This window comes from Gallinula chloropus, assembly GCF_964237585.1.
Source record: "Gallinula chloropus genome assembly, chromosome: 4".
Lineage (NCBI taxonomy): Eukaryota > Metazoa > Chordata > Aves > Gruiformes > Rallidae > Gallinula > Gallinula chloropus.
Window position 1 is genome coordinate 28,186,251 of NC_140088.1, and position 19,984 is coordinate 28,206,234.

General features: G+C 35.4%; 1 protein-coding gene across 4 annotated transcripts in view; it reads right to left on the reverse strand.

Moving 5' to 3' along the window:
* SBF2 (SET binding factor 2) overlaps positions 1 to 19,984 on the reverse strand; it is a gene marked incomplete at its 5' end in the record, with an annotated part of 253,439 nt that overhangs the window by 112,341 nt on the left and 121,114 nt on the right. For all 4 annotated transcript variants that reach the window (XM_084263410.1, XM_084263409.1, XM_084263407.1 and 1 more), the window contains 3 exons: positions 13,962 to 14,067; positions 16,453 to 16,563; positions 18,216 to 18,329. In XM_084263410.1, coding sequence (XP_084119536.1) covers positions 13,962 to 14,067; positions 16,453 to 16,563; positions 18,216 to 18,329 — 331 coding nt within the window. The remainder of the gene's footprint in view (positions 1 to 13,961; positions 14,068 to 16,452; positions 16,564 to 18,215; positions 18,330 to 19,984) is intronic.

A 19,984-nucleotide genomic window follows, 5' to 3' on the forward strand; every position in this document is an offset into this window, starting at 1 on the left:
TTAATTTATTTGGTCTTTGTCAGACTAAGGAGCAAGAGAAGCAATTGCTAAAGCACAGAGCCTTCAGCTAAGACTCCCTGAAAGAATCAAGCGTCTCATGAGGTGTTCGTCCTAACTCCTGAGCTCACAGAAGCAAACATGGATGTGACATACAGTATTGAAATTGTAACATATTTTTAGGGATAAAGTTTGGAACAGAAGTGAAGGCAATTCAGTATCTGAACCATGAATGTTGCCTGTTTTTTTTAAGAAGCAGGGCAGAACAGAGGCACCTCTACAAAACAGCCTTTGGGAAGCGTGGGTAGAGGTAAGGAACAAGGAGGACCATACATGAAGATTCTGGTATCAGAGAGACTGTGAAGATGAATATATATATATAAACACCCAAGATATTTTCAGTTTATGGAACAATATTCCAACCACTACTTCTTCCTCAAAGTCTAACTGCATCAACTGTGTTCTGTCAACAGAGTCAAGCAGATGGTTGTCATCCAAACCCAAAATTACACCCGCAAAATGAACAGGGATTAAGTACAACACACGATCTATTTGGGACAACACATGGTGATGATGCTCATTTGCATGTTGATATTGCTTCACTATTACCAATTTCATTCAATCCCTCTGCGAACCTACTTAAAGGAGCAGCAAAAGCCCTCCGGATTTCTTGAGGCTTCAAACAAAACTCTGTCAATATACTGAGTGAACATGATCAGCAACTTTCTTCCAGAGACAATGATAGAGTTAAAGACAATTATTAACAAAATGTTTAGATAATAAGGTCTTTATCCCTGAAAGAGCGAAGTGCAAAACCATTTCATATGCACAGTTTTAAAACGATACATAACTGATGTGAGACTGATACGCTCAAGATTTATCAGTGTGTTGAGTAAGTTTTCTCAATAAAGCAGAAAAGACAACAGCAGATAAAACAGACAAGTAACGGGTTCATAAATAAAAATTACTTATACGGCAGAGAGGTAAATGCCAAATTTACATGAAAGTAATAATTTGGGATTATACAAAAATAATCTGCATTATCAACTGAAGGTTTGCAACTGACTGTACACCTGGTTCATACAGGCAGGCTTGATAAGTATTCCTAAAAATTTATTTAGTAACTTTATTTTAAATGTTGTTTTAAGTAATTTTTGTTTTCCTTTACTGAAGACATGTTAAAACTAGTTTCCAGTATAAAATAATTGCCAAGACCGTGTCAGTTAAAGTAGGTTTGGATATAAAAATGACATTCAGACTGTTAAAGGAAAGATAACGCTCTCATAAATCAAATATGAGATCAATTTTTTTTCATCTGAAGGGAGGGTAGCAAGCAATATTTCTCAATATTGAACTGTTAACTATCAGATCAAACCAGAAGTTTTTGTCCTCTTCCTGTCTGCTCCTATACACATGTAGGCATTAACATTTGAGTCTACACCGCTGAAATCTGACTTATTTTCACAGCTCTTCGCCTGCTTAGTTATTTAGCTGTCTAATGAGATTCTTAAAGCTGGAAGCTACTTGGTTTGGATATTTATCCTATAAATATCTAGTATTCCAGCCTTGAGAAAGTAATATGTTAGAGATAAACAGTAATCCTGTACAAAACTAGTATCAGGACAGAGAATTTCTATATAACCCACACAGACCCACACAAAGCAAAACTCAATGAAATAATTTTGTTAACTTTGTGTGGACTGTGGTAACAGATATATATGAATGAACTAAAATGCTGCTCCATTTCCCTAAGTAGAGGTAGGACACTGATACTAAAACAACCCCACATTTTTAGAGGTGATTTCATTTCTTTAAAACTGCCCTTCTAAAAACCATGAATTTATTGTTTGTACCAAATACTTTGTGAAACCTTTTCTCCCACATACATCAAAAGACAGACTGGGGAAGAAATTAATAGCAATTAAATTAGCCCAAATTATCTTTCTTTATTCTGACAGCAAATCTAAAATTGTAACTTTATGTGAAGAAGTTGTTTGCAACTGATGATTTAAGCAATCAAAAATAGATACTGCAATTTACCACCTCTTCAAATTGATTCATATATGGTTAACTGTCTGAAGGAGGAATTATGTTCAGCCACCAACAGACATTATAAACTTCAGAAAGAACATTTTAAAATTTTCAAAAATCACAATTTGGATTTAAAATTTAACATTAAAAACCTGAAAACTTACACCAACAAAGAAATAGTAACTTTTCTGATCAGATTCAAAGCAAAGGAGAATAAAATTACTAAGTTTATCCTCTCACTGTCAACCCTAACAATTAAAGAACTGTCTTGGAATAAAGCCTGAACAACTTCTACATTAATGACAGACTTTTTATGAGACTTAGCCATGCTAGCCAGGTGTCATCAGAAACCTGGTATAGTGATGCCCTTAAAGATACCAGGGTATCATAGATCCTGACCATGAAACCTTAATCTTTATTTACTCATTTACAAGCATAAGTGTGCAAACAAGAATCTCTGAAAATAAAAAGGTATATGCCAAAGGTATGAAATCAGTTTATTTCACTTTCAGCAATACAAGTAGTATATGAAAACAATGACTTCTTACCTTCATGATAGGCATTTTTATCACCTTTGCAGCTACATATAAAACCAGTCTCAAGTGATTTGAATCAAACTACAATGCCTGATTCCAGATTATATACATAGCTTATTTATTTACATTAAATTTTAAAAGCAAATATTTCACTTGTACCTTAGAACAAAGCTGACAGGTGAAATACAGAATTAAACGTAAAAAACGATGAGTAGCTGCAACATGAAAAAGAACAGAGTAACATATAGGAAAGACTGCCATGTGTAACGGATTGTAATATATTCTTAGTAGAAATACTGCAAATTAAATCCTGATGGAGAAAACGGACATTCATAATTTGACTGGATTAATTTAAAGTAGAAAAATGTCCTTTAACAAAACAATGCAAAGCAAGAGTAATAACATTATGATCCTTAGAAAGAAAATATCCAAGAATGAGAAGAGTATTGTCATTCTTGAACTGTACACAGGAAAAATGGTCAAGGATACACAAGAAGCTGCAAACATAGCTGTTTCCTGTTTGAGGACTACAAAGTCTTTCTCAAGGGACGTAACTACTGAAGCATTATATTAATGGAATCAAATGCAAAGACAACAAGAACAGAGGTGGTTGACGAGGGTATTCTGTTAGAGGTATCTTCAGACACTGACAATTGATATTCATGGCACATAAAACTATAAGTATATTCCATAAAGGAACTGAAAGGCACCACAACCACGAAATGTAAAACAAGTAATTTTATTTTCTTAAAAGATGATATTTGGATTCTCTGCAACAAGTTTAGCAAACTTCAAAAATTCTTTCTTTGTGAAATCATCTGAGATTTATCAGTATCATGGGAAGACAGGAAATTCACACCACACAGCAACTAAACAGCAATAATTTAAATATGATTTTACAAGAACAAATGGAATTAAATTTCTTTTGAACTGGTTTCTTCTCTCCTCTTCATGAGTATTAACACTGAAATTTAAGATTTAAAGTTTTGCAAGGTCTTATGATTTAAACGGTATTAAGTTTGCTTTGGAATAAAGATAAAAGCTATTTCTGCATTCATACCAGCAAAAGCAGAAGAAAAAAATAACCTGTTCCAAGTAGGATCTGTTTCAGTATTTTCTGTAAGCAGAGATAATCCTGTTTTGCCTTTTCTAAATTTGTTTATTTATTAGACATTCCCTTTTTGGAGTTTACAACTTACTCATCTATGAGAGTAAAAACAGTAATTTGTTTTCACTCTTCTGAGAGATGTTTTCTGAAGTCCTACTATAAACAAAAATTTACTCTGTTCTCAAATATATCAAAAGAAACTTTCATTTAAAATTTTAAAAATTTTCACCTCATTGTTATAGACCAAACAGTAATACATAATTTTGTCTTTCATCTTAATTGAAAAACTTCCTTTTAAAAAACCGCTCATTAACTACAGCACTTTATGATATGCACAGTTTCAAGTTCCTTCAGTGATATTACTTATGTCATTTAACTTTTCCTTCTGAGATTTATAATATGCTTAAAATGAGCTACAGCATGTTTTATCTCATTAAAAGAGGCATTAGTAATACAAGTTCAGACTGGACAAAAGCTAAGCCAGCATCTTATTTCATGTGCTTCCTTGTTCTGCAAAAGAGTGAACACTACCAAAAACACTGGTCACTGCCTCTCAACACATTTCAGAATCCTTTCTACTGCCAGCTAGGATCACAGCACCACCATTATACTGGTAATAACAGAGTCCTCACTTTAGCCACATATGCCAAACAAATGCAAAATTATAAGCAGCATGTACTGAAGGAATAATTTGACATTACATGACCATAAGCTTCTCTAATGGTTACTATTGAATGGGATGGTCTCACCCCACCCACACGCTTCTGCTGCTTTAACACTTGTGTTAAAGCTCACAAGAGTCCGAGGTAACCTAGCTCAGGCTTGAAAAGGGATGGATCTGTTCTCATGGCAGCACTTGTCTATTAGACTGATACGAAAAGAGTATAAAACCTCAAACTTAGACTGCTGACAAAACAGATTTGACTTTCTCTCCTTCCACCCTTCAAATATTTTCTTGCTGAGATAAAATAGGTCAGCATGGGTCAGCCAAGTACCACTTCAGCACAGGAGATGGGGCAGGACTGAGTAACTGTAAATGGACCTTCACAGGTGGGATTAGCTGCCTGGCAGTTTATGCTGCTAGGGGAATGAAGCCTTGGGGGCTGTCCACAAAGTGCAGTTACTTGGGAGTCCAGAAAAGTCCCTGTTCAAAATTCACTGTCACAATATCCCTTTTTTTCCAGCAGTATCTAAAAGAATACAGTTGTTTTGTTCAGCTGCTGCAGCAGTAAGGCCCCATTAGCAGTAAATGCCACATCAAATCCCTTGGTAATCTATTTGTTCTTTGACAGACTACACAAATCTACTTGGAGAGCTTGAACGGCAAATTCTCTTTTGCTGGGATACAGAGCTAATCGCAGCTCACTGGCCATGAGGATTTAAACTGAAACTACAACATAAGCCAGCAGCATATACTCATGCAACATGTGGTGCCAGGTCCCATACACTGGAGAGTACACATTTTATTAAGATCAAAGAGTGATTAGAAGTTTCTTGATTATGTACTTCAATAGAACTGTCTTAGTTTCATTTAATCAAATATGCTGCTAAATTCCAATGGAGGGTATATATGTTCCCATCACAGGATACATGACACATCATGAAAAGTAACAATGATAGAGTTAGGTAGGAAGTTTGTAAACAACCTGACAGATGTAAAAAAGTTTGTACCACTGAAGTCTCATAACAAATATGAGATGTGGAAAGGGCACCACATCGACACTTAGTGCATCTCCCAGTTACAGGTATTACTGTATTAAAAATGCTGCATTTGGTCACTTCATTGCTGTGCAGACTAAATCTCTCACTGCTTAGCTGCCCTTACATTAGTTCTGAACATAATGAAGTATTAAAATATAAACTATTCTTGCTCTGTTTGAAGATCCTAGGGTTTTCTTAGTCAACAAGTTGAAGCCAGCTCACGTGCTGACTGAGCAGTGACCCTTTCATAATGTTTCCCAGCCATACAAATACACATACATATTTATCAGGAATGTCTTTTCCCATTTACACACGAATTCAATATAGAGGTCTGCTGGCATGAAGTACAGCACATGACAGACTGAATAGTGCATCTCCACTAAACCAGAATTAAAATAATGAGAAAATTACATTACAGAAAACATTCCTCAAAGTGTCAAGACATGTAGTCAGAAGAAAAAACTGTGGGTATTTTAAATATATTCTGGATTTAGAAATATGGGAGTGAAGGGTCTACAAACAGTGAAAGAGTCCGGCCTTTTGCTGTCATGACTGTAGCGGACAATCCCAAACTGATCAAGCTTCATCTGAAATGTAGTGATACTGCTTATCATTGCTACTCACAGCTGAAGTCGTTTCAGATTTTTTCTCCTCCTATGGTTTCAAATTATCTTTTACTTTCCAGCCTTAATTGATTCATTACCTTTTTATATTAGTTTTTCATGTTCACCATTTCCTGTAGATTAAGCAGGTATATCCACAAAATCCACTCTCTGAACAGTATTAATGTAAAAAGCAGAAAATGCTTACACATTTGATATGATATAGAGCAAAATAAAAGGATAAAATACAGCACAAAAGCCTAACAGTATTCAAAAAGCAACCTTTAAAAGCAAGTATGAGGAGTAATATGACTAACAATTTAAATATTCCTTTCAAAGTTTGAGTTATTTTTTGGATTTATGTCTTGTAAAGAAGGCTATGCTTTTTAAACAGTAGAACTACTTCAATTCAGAATAAAAATGTGAAGTATAGCATGTCCTACAAATATTGTCAGTTTAAAAATTAGCTAATGCAAAAGTTAGCGAATTGATGAACATCATAATGCAAATTTTCCTTTCTGATTGGATAGGTATTTTCTAATAGTCATGGTAAAATTCATTATGTTTTGTTATACAAAATTCCAAAAGTTACATGAAAAGTATATGACAATGACAAAGCTATTACAAGGAATCATTGGTTGTGGTTTTTTTTTTTTAAGTATAAAATATCAACTATTACCTTAAAAATCTTAATCACAGAAGTAGTATGTTCCGCTCAACCTCCTATTACTGTTTTCCTGACAGGGTTCTATACACGATCCATCTGCCTTAGGAATTATTTAAACTATATCAGATGACAGTACAAACCTATAAAATAATAGCTGTCGCTACAGAGAGTCAAAAATTATTTTAATAGGTAACCATGGATATCCGGGTTCAGCAAAACATTAGGCTGGAAACAATTGCTGTACACTCTAGGATCTTCTGAGAAAGCTGAACAAGAACAGGCTGAGCTATATATCAAAGCAGACTGTTAAAAGAGTAAGCCATGCGCCAAAATATTACATTTACAGACACTAAGTTAACAGTTTCTCACATGTTTTTGCCCACAGCCTGAAGAAATACTCACACTCCCAACCACTGATATGCACCAGTTGTTCCACAATCTATGTCTACACGACCAACCCGACCTAACTCCAAAGCAGGCCTATTAAGAGTATAGGAAAAGACCTTTAGACCTTCAGAAGTCCTTATCAACCTATATTATTTATAGTTCTATACAAGCTGCTCCATCATGGTAAGAACCAAGGACTTCAGGCACCTAACCCCTCAATGAGGGAGCAATTGCCAGATCATTCAAGACAACCAGCTTTACTCTCCCTGAACGTGAACTAGCACAGATAACCTGGCTCTGACCAGGACTGCTGAGTGTTACTGCTCTCAGTTCACACACCATAAATCCCCAGCACAGCTGTGTACTGGACTAACAGAGAAAATTTCTGGAGTTGATCGTTCTTAAAAAGAAAATTTATTTTATTAAGGTTAATACAAACAGAAATAATTAGCAGCAAAATACCCATTATGACCTGCCACTTACCTAACACTTTTTTTATGAGTAATTATCCCAGTGTTTAACTATGGACCAAGTACACCTATTTAATTGGAGAGACAAACTAGAAGTGAGTGTCAGTCTGACATAACGTCGCTAGCCAACATGTATCTTCTGACTTACAGTCACGTCAGCACTGAGTTACTGCACGAAGTCTACTCTCTTCTGAAACTGAAGAATTATTCAAGCAGTTCCATTTCTTACACATCTATGCCTTCTATGCATCTCTGTATAGGTCAACAGCTGCTGAATTGTGAGATGTTTATCTTTGTGATACACAAGCCATCATGCTCCAGTAGCTCACATCATAATTTCTGAGGCAGTGTGTTGGGAAGCAATAAAACGCTGGAAAGGCTGTTAACAGACCAAGCCAGCTTTATTGCAGAATAAAGCAAGACTGGAAGTCTGAACAGCGTGCATAATTTAAGATCAAGAAAGATCTCTTCATCAGGATCAAACTACCAGGTAAGTAGATGTGCATGATTATATCTCTTGTAGTACTTGACTTTTTGTATCAAAGGGACCAAAACTTACTGGGAAGAACTGATATCTGAATATTAACTTTCTCAAGACTTTCAGAAGGTAAACAGTGAAAACTGAAGAACCAGCAGCTGCCAGGGACCAACAACGGAACACTGCTCCACAACAGGAGGCAAGGCAGGTGCCAAGTATGGAAACAAGGTGGGAAGGGGCAGTGCCCTCACTAACAAGTGGTGGAGTCCCACAGTACCCAGAGAAAGATGAGTTGGGTAGGTCCACTGGCAGCAGCGAAGTTCAGCCAAATCTCAAGATCACCAGACAAGCCCATAGGGATGAGGAAGGTCTGAGGTCAAGCCACGAAGTCAAGTCAGCATGGCAGGGTCAGCATCAGGTCCAGCAATGGCAGCCAGGTCAGTCACACTGATCACCAGGCAATTCCAGAGTCATAAAGACAACCCAAGATCAAGACAGGATGTCCAGTCCACAGGTGAGGATCTGTGTTAGAGAGGTACACTGCCACAAGCATCACTGCTGCATGGCTCAGGAAAGGACAAAAGGCATGACCTGAGCTTAAGAGCAGCATCCAAGCAAAGAGGTCACCAAGCCCTTCCCCTTCTCACAGCTTTCCCACAGCTCTTTCCTCAACAGTCTGAGCCAAGGTTGCACAGCTGTGCTACATCAATGCTGACCTTGAGCACAGGCAACTCAACCCCGCAGGAAGGGTTTGCGGGGCTGTTGATATGCCCAGAGTCCTGACATCAGCTGGCAAAGGAAATACTTACAAGAAACAAAGACAGAGCTTACTCAGCTTAAGCAGAGATTTCAAGTCTGCCAAGAGTAAAATGTATGCTGAATGCTATTGGCACAACTACAGAACCATAATAAAAAAATGTGGTTTTTAATGAGCTAACCAAAACTGTGAAGTGCAACTCCATCAGTTTAAAAACCCTCTGTGTGTTAAAGCATCTACTCCCAAATAGAGATAGTGTTGTACCTTCATTAAAACTGATAAAAACATCCCTGTTCTAATTAAGATCTTCCCCCAAACAAATTTTTGAACGCAGAAAACAATTGTGTATGCTCATTATAAAAACAAAAACATTTTCCAAAAACACTCCATTTTTAATCAATTTGTGATAAATCAAATGAAAATGAAGCATTTGTTTCACTTCCGCACACTTCGATAGTTCATCCCAAACATTAGACATGGCTATGACGGTTAATAAAAGATCCCATCATTTCATTAGGAATGGATTTACCACACTGTGTAAGAGCAACTGGTTTCTCCTTTATGACTGTTTAAACCAATCATCACTGCAATGTCCCACCATGAAAACATGGGAACGATTATTCACTTCTATTTGCCTGTTTAGGGTTTGTTTTTTTTTTTTTTTATGTACCAGCAGCTATGTAGTATCAGACAAGTTGCTGCTATGGTGCAACAGAAAGGTAGGAACATACAAATAGGGAGAAATGACAGATGCTACTCCAATCTTGTCAGTCTCAAGTCATAGTACTGAATTTTGTATTTGAATAGCTGTATTAAAAAAATCATGTTTCTAGTACTATTAATATTTTAAGCTGCTTATACTAAAGTACTTCCCTGCAAAAGTACTCTGCCATTATCACACATACCTGCCTTAGTACTTATAATTTATGCAACTGTAATAATCTTTACAATTTTAATCAGTCACTTCTGACATCTGGACATCTAAATATTTAATGACATCACAGTTTTCAAATATTTTATTTTTAATGTACTACTGCTAAAAGCTTCCTATACTGCCTAACTGTATACACACGATTTCTAGATTCAAACTCTTAAGATATGTAAAAAGGCTGAAGGATAATGAAGTAAATACAAGCTTTTACACTTTCATGTAAATCACATCTTAGGTTGGGAAAATGAAAGACAAGCTTCACCAAGCCACCTGGCTCAACCCAGCATTACCATTCATCTATATCCTGTTCCATCTATTTAATCTCTGTTTTATATAGCGCTGGATTCAAACGCACCTTTGCCTTGCATCTTCATCCAGAAGATTCAAAGTAGAATTTACTTCAAAGTTTCATTTTTACCACTTAAAAAATTATTTTCTTTGTAACACTGAAAGTCAGACTGAGTTCTACTGAAAATATTTGAGTGGTGAATTAAAGAAATGAGGAAGAAAACCAGCATAGACAAATGAAATTCAATATAGGAAATAAGGGAATAGGAAAACAGCCCAGATAAGAGACTAAACAAGACAACATGTCTGTCTTCAAGTAAATATTTCGGAAATAGGGGAAAACATTTTGCAGGAAAATAAATTTTCATAATTGTTCTGCTCAGCCTAGCAGAAGGACTCATGTTACCAGCCCCTGGAACGTGGAAAAAACTAAAAGTGCTGGTTAAAACTTTGGTTCCTGTTGTGCTGCTCAGGTCCCTATTATTCTGTGGGTTTTTTTAAAAAAACTGCCCATTGAGGAGATGGAGGTGGATGTCTTGGATAGCTACAAATGGCTGTATATGGCAGTGCTGAATAACCATACTGCCAAAACAAAGGAGAAGGCAAGTAGGGTTGGAGTTTGTAGGTATTACAAGAGTTTAAAGGCAGAAATACAGGAATGTGTTGTTAATAAAATGAGAGACAAAAGAAGAGCAATGTAAACAAAACCATCTGAAAAGGCTGAAAAATGCTCCCGTGTTTTGAAACTTTTATGGATACCCTCCATCTTACTAATAGACAAGTTATAGAAGAGTACTGCAAGTCTTCTAGCTATCACAGATAATTTTTAAAAGTAACTTTATTATTACTGTTTTTTTAACTAATCCTTCTTATGAAATTTTAAATCCAGTGATCCAGCTACAGGCCTGGCTTTTGTCACATTATTCCCATATATTTATTTTTTATTTAAAGAAAAAAAAAAGTATGAATTAACATGTCAAACACTGATGTTCCTTATTATTAAACTTTGGGGATGTTTTTCCCAATTGTAGTTTGACACCAAAGTAAAAAATAAGCTCTATTTACAGATATGCTGTGAACTTGGTAATACAGGGAGGGTCATCTGCTGACACAGTATTATCCTGCCAAGCAGAAAAAGCTTGATGACACTATTATTGCACAATATTTCTCAAAATAAATGTTGAAATTACTTTTGTATCTATTCATAGTGGTAAATTTTGTCTTGCTGCCCATCTTCTTCAAACAGAGAGCTATTTTTAAAAAGGTGATTTATACACAAATATTTTTCTATGTACTCCTCATTTTTCTATTAATAATTTAAATAGGATTAAGTGACTTGTACTAGAAGAGAAATAACTGAACATGTCGTTACTTGACAAACAGCCTAGTCAATGTTTGTGTCCTAAATACCAGTATTTGATGAGAGAACAGCTGTCATTAAAGTAACTATCCAGCACTACACGTGACAACAGAATTAGAATGCTCTTGCACACACATTAATCTATTTAAGTGGAACGAGAGAAAGAGCAAGTGTGAAAATTATTTCAAAAAGTTAAAAAAAAAATTAAAAAATCTGACAAGCTCAACTATCATCTCCAGAGGAAAGGATTAAGGTTTATCTTAGAAAAATAAACTTTCAAAGAGATGAGGTGGAAATAGGTTCTACCACATCCTTCTGGACTCACTGTCTTTAACTCTTCATAACACTACATGAAAACTGAGAATAAATGAGAACTTATTCAATACAGTGTATTGTTATTTCCAGGTCCTCTTTTTATATTCAACAACCACTGGAGACATATGTAGCTGTATTAACAACTCTTTTGTGAGTTGTTGTAAAAGGAACTATGTGCTATTCTATAGTGATGTATATTACGAAAATGCAAAGATTTATTTTGTGTCCCTAGAGATACAGAGAGATTCTACCATTGTGTTATATCTACAATTGCACAGACCAAAAAAAAAAAAAAAAACAACTGTGAAAGGGTTATCTGCTGGGAACTGGTGTACATTTGCAAAAATTAAAAAAAAGTGGTGAGAAATAGGACATCAGAAAAGTAAGTCTCCTTTGCAAAGGGTTCACATAACTGCTAAAAAAACTCCAGACTAAGACCCAAATAATCTACCCGCCAATTTATTTGCCTATTCTTTAATAATTTCAGGCCTGTTGCCAAGCAACTACTATTGTCCTCATCACACCAAAGAATAGGAGACAGAAAGGAAGATGACCTAAACAAGACCACTAGACAAGCCCTTCCTAATAGTTTTGATAAGTCTTGTAAAAGTGAAAGTTATGCCATGACAGAAAAGAAGGGGTACTAAGACAATTCGTTTATTTCTGCAAGCTTGTATGACCTTTTCAGGGAAACAAAATTTAGGAAAAAAAAAAAAAAAGAAAAAAAAAGCTTCTCTTTGCAAAGATGTTCAAGTTTTATAGTCACATGCTTTCTTTATACTCTTTCTTCTTCAGTGTCACTAATCAGAACTGTGAGCAATGATCAAGTTATCCTTCAGTACCTCCCTTTCTCTCCTCCTCCTGCTCATTTTCATATTCTTCTATGCACCACAACTGGAAAGGGCACCTAGTAAGCACGGGCTTACTGATTCTTGTACTTCTTACAACCTACCAAAAAGCAAGACAGACTGGGACTCCAAACATTTAGTGAAACTCTAGAAGAAGGCAGAAGAGCACCAAAACCATAGAAACTAGTAAGACAGCTAGCGGAGAATGGGAACAAAAAGACGAGATGGTAGACAAGGAGTAAATCAGCAGGCTGGATTTTGGAAAGTGTACATGACCTAGTAAGGAATTACACAATTTCCAAATATAAAGGTAAAGGATCGTTCACTGCTAGCACAACAGTCCTGGTTACACTCCAAACTTTTCAGTATTCTGCTACAGTACCTTTAGGAAGCTATATAACATTCATCTGCATATATTTACCCATTAATAACATGTGGTTAATAATATTAACTTCAGTCCTATCTGTGTGAAAGCTATTTTAAATTCCCATATGGAAGTTTTATAATTCAGTTTTATACACAATGAGTAGAATTTAAAACAAGCTCGCTGTGCTCCTACTAAAAATCCAAGAAGAAAAAATGGTCCTCAGTTTCTTCCTCCATATTTATAATCCCACTCTGTCTTTACTGTTTTCCTCTATAATTCTGATGCATACAATGACTTTTCAGTTTGACTTCACTGTCACCCTCAGACTGATCCTATGACAAAACATGAATTTATAGCAACCTTCACTACAAAATAAACTGTCTCAACTTAGGTACCACATACTGCAGCTACTGAACACACATACCATATCACATGGTATATCATAGCACACTTATAGTACTTCACAGTGTATTTAATGTCTTCAGAAAAGGGAAAACATTCTTGGGCCTCTCCATGTTTAAAACATTGCCTGCAGTACGATCCAAGGAGTATCTTGATGAAACTTGACATAATAAACCAAGTAAAAGCTCAGGGACTATGGTGAGGATAAGCAACATCTATGCCATGTTAGCTGTGATTTTTAGTTGTAACTGCTACGAATAAAAGAATAATATTCTCTTTGTAATAGTATTCTTTTTGGAAGGATACAATTAAATCTTATTTAATAGATGTAACAGATGGCATTGTGCTCATCAGTCCTGATACCACTTCCTGTGGCATAAGCTTTTAGTCCTCTTCCATTCTCATGTATCCAAGGGGTAGACAACTTTTTACATGAATGTTTTTGTAATAAAGCAAAGGACAGTCTCACTTTTGCTCACAGTAAACTTACAGATACTAGATAACATTGGAGATAACACAGGTAGGATGTAGAAAAAAGGTTATATGAATGTCTGAATAGGAGATAAAAGCACTATTAGTCTTTCTTTCATTCAAAACAAAATTAATATTTACCATGTAGCTTTCTTGGCACATGATTTGAACTGAATGGGAACAGAAAATAGCTCATTCTGTAATTTTAAAACAATAACTTTTTTTCAAAGCAGACCTAGACATACCCAGCTGTTGAAAGAGAAGAGCCACACTGGTGCCTGTGACAGGAAGGCTATCGTGTAGTGGAGTCTGTATCAGTTGTCGGTCTCCAGCTCCCAAAGAAAACAATTTCTGTAGAAAGAATTTCTTTGTAACTAAGTATAAATTTAATTTATATAGCATAAACTAGCTGTTGTACAGATAAGTGATTCATCCTGCAAAAAATATTCATTTTTAATAAATTAGTTAAAAGTCAATGAGGATAAGTGAATGTTCAACAGCAATATGAAATATAACTTCAGGGAAAGTATATGTCTCCTTGAATGCACAGCATGATAGCACTTTCCTTGAATTTATATTGAATTAGTTCAACAGCTATGGCTTTGAAGGCAATAATATGAAACTTTTAATAATACATTCAAAAACCTTTTAGGAAAATCAACCAATCAAACAAAAAGGACCACCAACAAAAAAAAACTGAACAAAACTGTTTAAAACCCATTCAAATCAGAAAAATGCATCTTTGATATCTATTGTTCATATGCATGTTTAAAGTATGAACATACTTGTGATATACAGGTATTGAAGAGGGCACCTCTGCTCTATTCCTACGTTCCTGCTCTGCATAGTAAAGGAGAATTAAAACTCGTTACCTTTTCAGCACAAGGACATACCTCCCTTGAGGGGGGCAGGAAACGGGAGAGAAAGGATGCACTTGTGTATCACTTTCTAAAAAGCATTGTCTCTAAAAAACAATCCTGCTTTCCTCTGAGTAAATCTACATGTCATTCAAGCAGTGAGTGATTTCAAGCAGTTACTTCTAACCACTAACTACCATAAGTCGTGTTTCTGTACAAGCAGTAAGTGTAGTACTACTCTGCTCTGTAACACAGCAAAGGTGTTGAATGCATGAAGGCAGCCAGCTCTAGTTGCTGCACAGCAGATGTTTGAAACCAAAATGCTCCACAGTCAAAGCATTGAGGCCTTGAGCTGTAGCAGTGATGTTCTTCCCCAGTACTTAACTTAGCAGCAGTGCTAAAGTTATTGATCTGCATGCTGATCAATACCTAATTTCACAGATGATTATTTCAACAGTGGACATATGAACAACCTGGGAAGCTCCTAAAGGCTCCTCAAGGAATTCTGCAGATAAACACCAGGAGAGAGTTCTCATTCTAAGAGATATACTCAAATTTAGCCCCAGATGCATTAAGGTTAAGAAAGAGAACAACTTAATTTCTGATTAAAACAATAGTTACACACTAACAAATGTAAGTTTGAACTGAAAGACCATTTCCTTTTGGGAAAAAGGGAAAATAGCCAGAGGAGCATGAATTCTCCTCCCCCAGATAAAATGGCTGCTGGGGAAAGCCATATTTATGGGTGGGGGTAAAAAAAAGTAACTTAATTGTATATATAGAAGAGGAGCTAGAAGTTCAAATAGATGAACAAAACCTGTGATAAGGAGGTTCAGATACAACTGGAAAAGAGGGTTTCTGATAGGGAGATACAATCTAGATATTCCCGTTCAAAACCAAACAGTTTGAAATGCAAAAACACAGACATGGTTGCCTGGAGAGCAGTAGGGCACATCTTGACTAAGCTGACACATCCCTAAGAGAAACTCCAAAGCAGCAAGGGCTATGGGGAAAACCAGAAAAAATCTAGGTATTTGTAGAATTTAAAGAAGGTTGTTAACCCATAGGGTGTGGGGAAAGTGTGAGAAAATGTGTATGTAACCAACTTTTGAAATACTTCCATTTACATATCTGGTTTTCAGGTACATGTCACAGTAAGGACTATGTTTTCACAGTACTGTCAAAGCACAAAGCGAAAGCCAAGCAAGTAAGACCCAACTGCCCTGTCACAAAGTCACAAACTTATACAAATTATTTATTTAAGGTAAATCAACAAACATACCTAACTTTCTGCTCAAAGAAAGCATAGGTAAAAAGCCTAAGTGCAGTCGCTGGAAAGCTCTTTTATTATTTTCGAATGCATGAGCTACCTGGAGTACTAAATTACCTCTGAAAATCATAGAATCATGTGTTAGGTTGGAAGGGACCTTTAAAGGTCCAAGTTACTTTTTAGCATTTAGCATAAAACAGAAATTTAAGAGTTACCAGAGAAAAGACCAATGGAATCTTTAATTGCATCACAGAAAAAACACAGGTAAATGAACTAAAATGAAACACGTGGAGAAAAGCAAAGAAAAAAAGCCTTTAATAAAATCTGCAGCAAGCAGAAGTATTCCTAAACACACCTTACTATTAAAATCTAAACTTATACAAACTGCTTGATTTGTTACTATGCCTTGCAAAAAGCCAACTCAATGACAAAATTAACCCTTTGACCTTATCCTGGAAAGGAATTTTTGCTGTCTTTAGAAGACAGGCCACAGGGAAAGCACTCAGCTGAACTATGATCTTTTTTTCTTCAAAAATATTTCAAGAATTTATTTTTTTGTTTTCTTCATAAATTAAATTAACTGGAAAAATACTCTTTTTTTCCATTTACCTGAGACCCTCCAGAAGCAGGGACAAGGCATGAACACAGATTTGCAATGAGAGTCTCCAGTGATACGTTCAGACTGTCCACATATACAGTATAGATCAGGCCAAGGCAAGCCTAGAAAAGTAGATAAAATATATTAGACTGCTATACAGGGAAGGCAAATATCAAATTATTTAAAGATCTATGTATATACTTAAAAAAAAAAAAATAAGTGTGTCTTAATAGTTATTAATGTTGGGAAGTACTTCCCAAGCGAAGACAAAGTAATTTGGTACAGAAGCAATCATTCACTTAAAAAAAATCATCCTGGCCATTTATAAGGGAAATATGTGCTGAGAGATGTAAATATATTCTTTTTTTACAATAAATTGAATATTTAATATTTGTGCTCTTTTCATTACACGTATCGAGTTTCACTACAAGTTACCTTTAAAAACTGTAATGTCAACATAGCTGCATTTGTGCTCTGAATTCTGTGACCTAAACCTGATTGATTTCCAGAGTAACTGATTTCCAGAGTAGTCCACTGATCAATCAATGAGCTTCTGAATCTCATTTTAAGACAAGCATCAATGATTCCATGTATTAACTTACATTCTCATTTTTATTATTTCAATATAAATGTATTTTTAAATTAACAGCATATTAATATTTCAACATTTCCATGTTTTTTGTATGGATCCAGTTTTGGTTGAGCAGTCAGATTCAGAACTTTATAATTTTTACTAATGATTTCATGTAAGATGATTTAACATCACATTCTAAGAAGTCTTTGAAAAAAAGGAAATAAACAACTTTGTTCTACGGCATCCTTTTTGTGCATTTTTACTTCTATAATTTTGATAATTCAGGAAATATTTTAGCAATTCTTTTCTTAGAAATAATTCCAACTTTCCATATAACACATAGTTAAGCTGTGAAACTCTCTGCCATGAGTTGCTGTAAAATCTAAGCATTAAGAAATTGGACAAATTATAAGAAGAAAACCCACAAACCTGACACCTCTGGCTCAGGATGTCATTTAACTGTAATTCGCACTGAATTAGGAAAGTATTTTGTGGATTTTTTTCTGCATGTTTTGCATTTGCTAAAGGCCACTATCAGAGACAATACTGCACTACATCGACTCTTAATGTCAGTTGGTACCATCATTCTTAATGTCTAATGACAGCTTAACTGTTGAATGATTTCCTCCCTTGATCTGTAAACTGAACTATATTTGTTTCTTTTAATATGTATTAGCGTAATAAAAATTTAAGCTTTTCATTTATCTCAGATCAGCCATATTTCATTTGCTGGAAATAATCCAAGACCCTAAATCTCTGTCATGCATCTTCATTTCATCTGGAAGAAGTTCTGACATTTTGCCTTACAGATGAAGGAAAACTAGGATTTCACTATTAATTTACTATTATATATTAAATCAGATACTGTTAATGTGTTTGTTTTACCTGAGCGAGCCTGGTTTTGTCCTAGTAATTCCCTTCATTATACAGTAAATTGAGCCAAATAAAATCTGTACTTCATCTTCTATGTAGATTTAAAACTGCTTGGAGGGTACAAAAAAAAAGCACTGTTTCAACCTATGGGAGCTATTTACTGTCACAAACACTGAATTTTATCTAGTTCAATCTAAGCCTACTTTTGCTTTTATATTCCCAAATCAACCCTGAGATGTTTTAAATCAAAAGTACTGTCATTGCTACTCATTAAAACCAGATTTGTCTGTTGACATGTATTATAAATGGCAATTGTAAGTACTTCACCCTGAAAATTTCTGGATAATCTAGTCTGGACACCAACACCAGACTTTTAGGAGCAAATACTTCTGCAGGTGGAATTAAACCAGACTCCTCTTCACCTTCAATTTCTTTTGTTCCCTGAAAAACAGAAACAGTTCAATTAATAAGCAGAAAGAAACCTCAAGTTTAAATGTTAGCATTCTTATAAAAAAATAACATTTCTCACAACTTCAGAGAAGAAAATGAATGCGTTATTTGAGGCCGATAATGAAGTCAACTAACAGCAGCACATTCCAATGGTTGCCTGAACTCCATCAAAGCTTCTAGATGTAGTTCGACTCAGCTGGGAGAGTCATGTCCAACTTACCTAGCATAAAGTTCTGAGGCACACCAGTTTAACAGAACAATAGTTCCAATTAAATACTCCCTGTTACATATTTTAGATAATGAAGTGGATTACAGAACAGGATCCTTTCACATGTTTTCAGTGTTAGCGGATTTACAATCAACCACACTCCAAATACAGGAAAAAAAATCTTACAAAAAATGTTTGGTTTTTCTACTCATATTCATATAATTCAATTCCTTACAGGACTTGCATGGATATTACAGTTAATATCTATAAAGTCTTCTCCAGCCTGACCCTTTCATTCCAGTGAATTTGGAATCTAAAGGAATTTCTTCACAAAAAAGTTAGTCCAGATTTAAAAAAAAAATCCTCAACTTACGCTCCACTAGAACGCAGATAAATTTGAGATTAACTTGCAGTTCTTCATGATGTTGTGCAAGCTGCTATAACCTCCTTGCCAGCACTTACTACTCCATCAGAAATATTTTATTATTACTCGTGGCCCAAACTAAAGACATAACGGAATCCTTTCATTTCTAAAATTCCACACATTCTTTGACAAATGAATTAACTAAGCTTTTAAATGAGACAGTCCATGTTTTCCAATTTTTGCATGTAATTCTCTCCACACCCACACCACCCACCAAATTTCTAAGTATTTCATTTGTTCCTCTAACCAAGCATTCTTCTAAGCAAAAATCACTGTATTATCTTAATTAGGAATACAAGAAAAATTACTTCCCTTTTCATATGACAACATGAAATATCTGCTTTCTATTTCTGTCATATTACTAGTTATTACATCAGTTATTATTTCAGTTTATTGCAAAAAAAGTAATAACGCATCACTTTTCCTATTAAATGGAAGAAAACAGATAGAAATGCTCTTAAATGCCAGGAATGCTGCAAGTTCATGAGCTTCATTTCACTACCTCCATTCCAAATGTACGGTTTCTTTAAGCAAGTGCATGTATCCAAATAAAAGCAGTTAAAATAATGATATTAGAAGTACTTAAAAATCTGACTTAATAAATGCTTTTAATTATGAAAATGTTTAGTTATAACAAGCTTCAAGTCAGAATTTTATTGATAGGGGTGCACGATCAAAAAGGCTTGGAGACCATCACCTTACAGCGTAACTGTTCTTCTAGTAGAAAACAAAGATTCCTTCAAAAGCGTGTTTTAACCAAACCTATTTACAGTTAACAGTCCTGTCTTGTGTGCCTCGATCAGAGCAAAATGGTGGCAGCTGAAGACATTAGCTGTCAAGCAGCAGTCCTTCTCTGTGAACTACATCATTTTGCCTCCACACCAAGACCTGCATTTCATTATATAAAAGCTCTCCTCAGTTCTAGCACTCTGCAAAGGTCCAGTAGCTGGGTATCAGCTAGAAGCTGCACTGAAAGCCCTAGAGTAATGGAGATCTACCTCCTAACCTGACCCG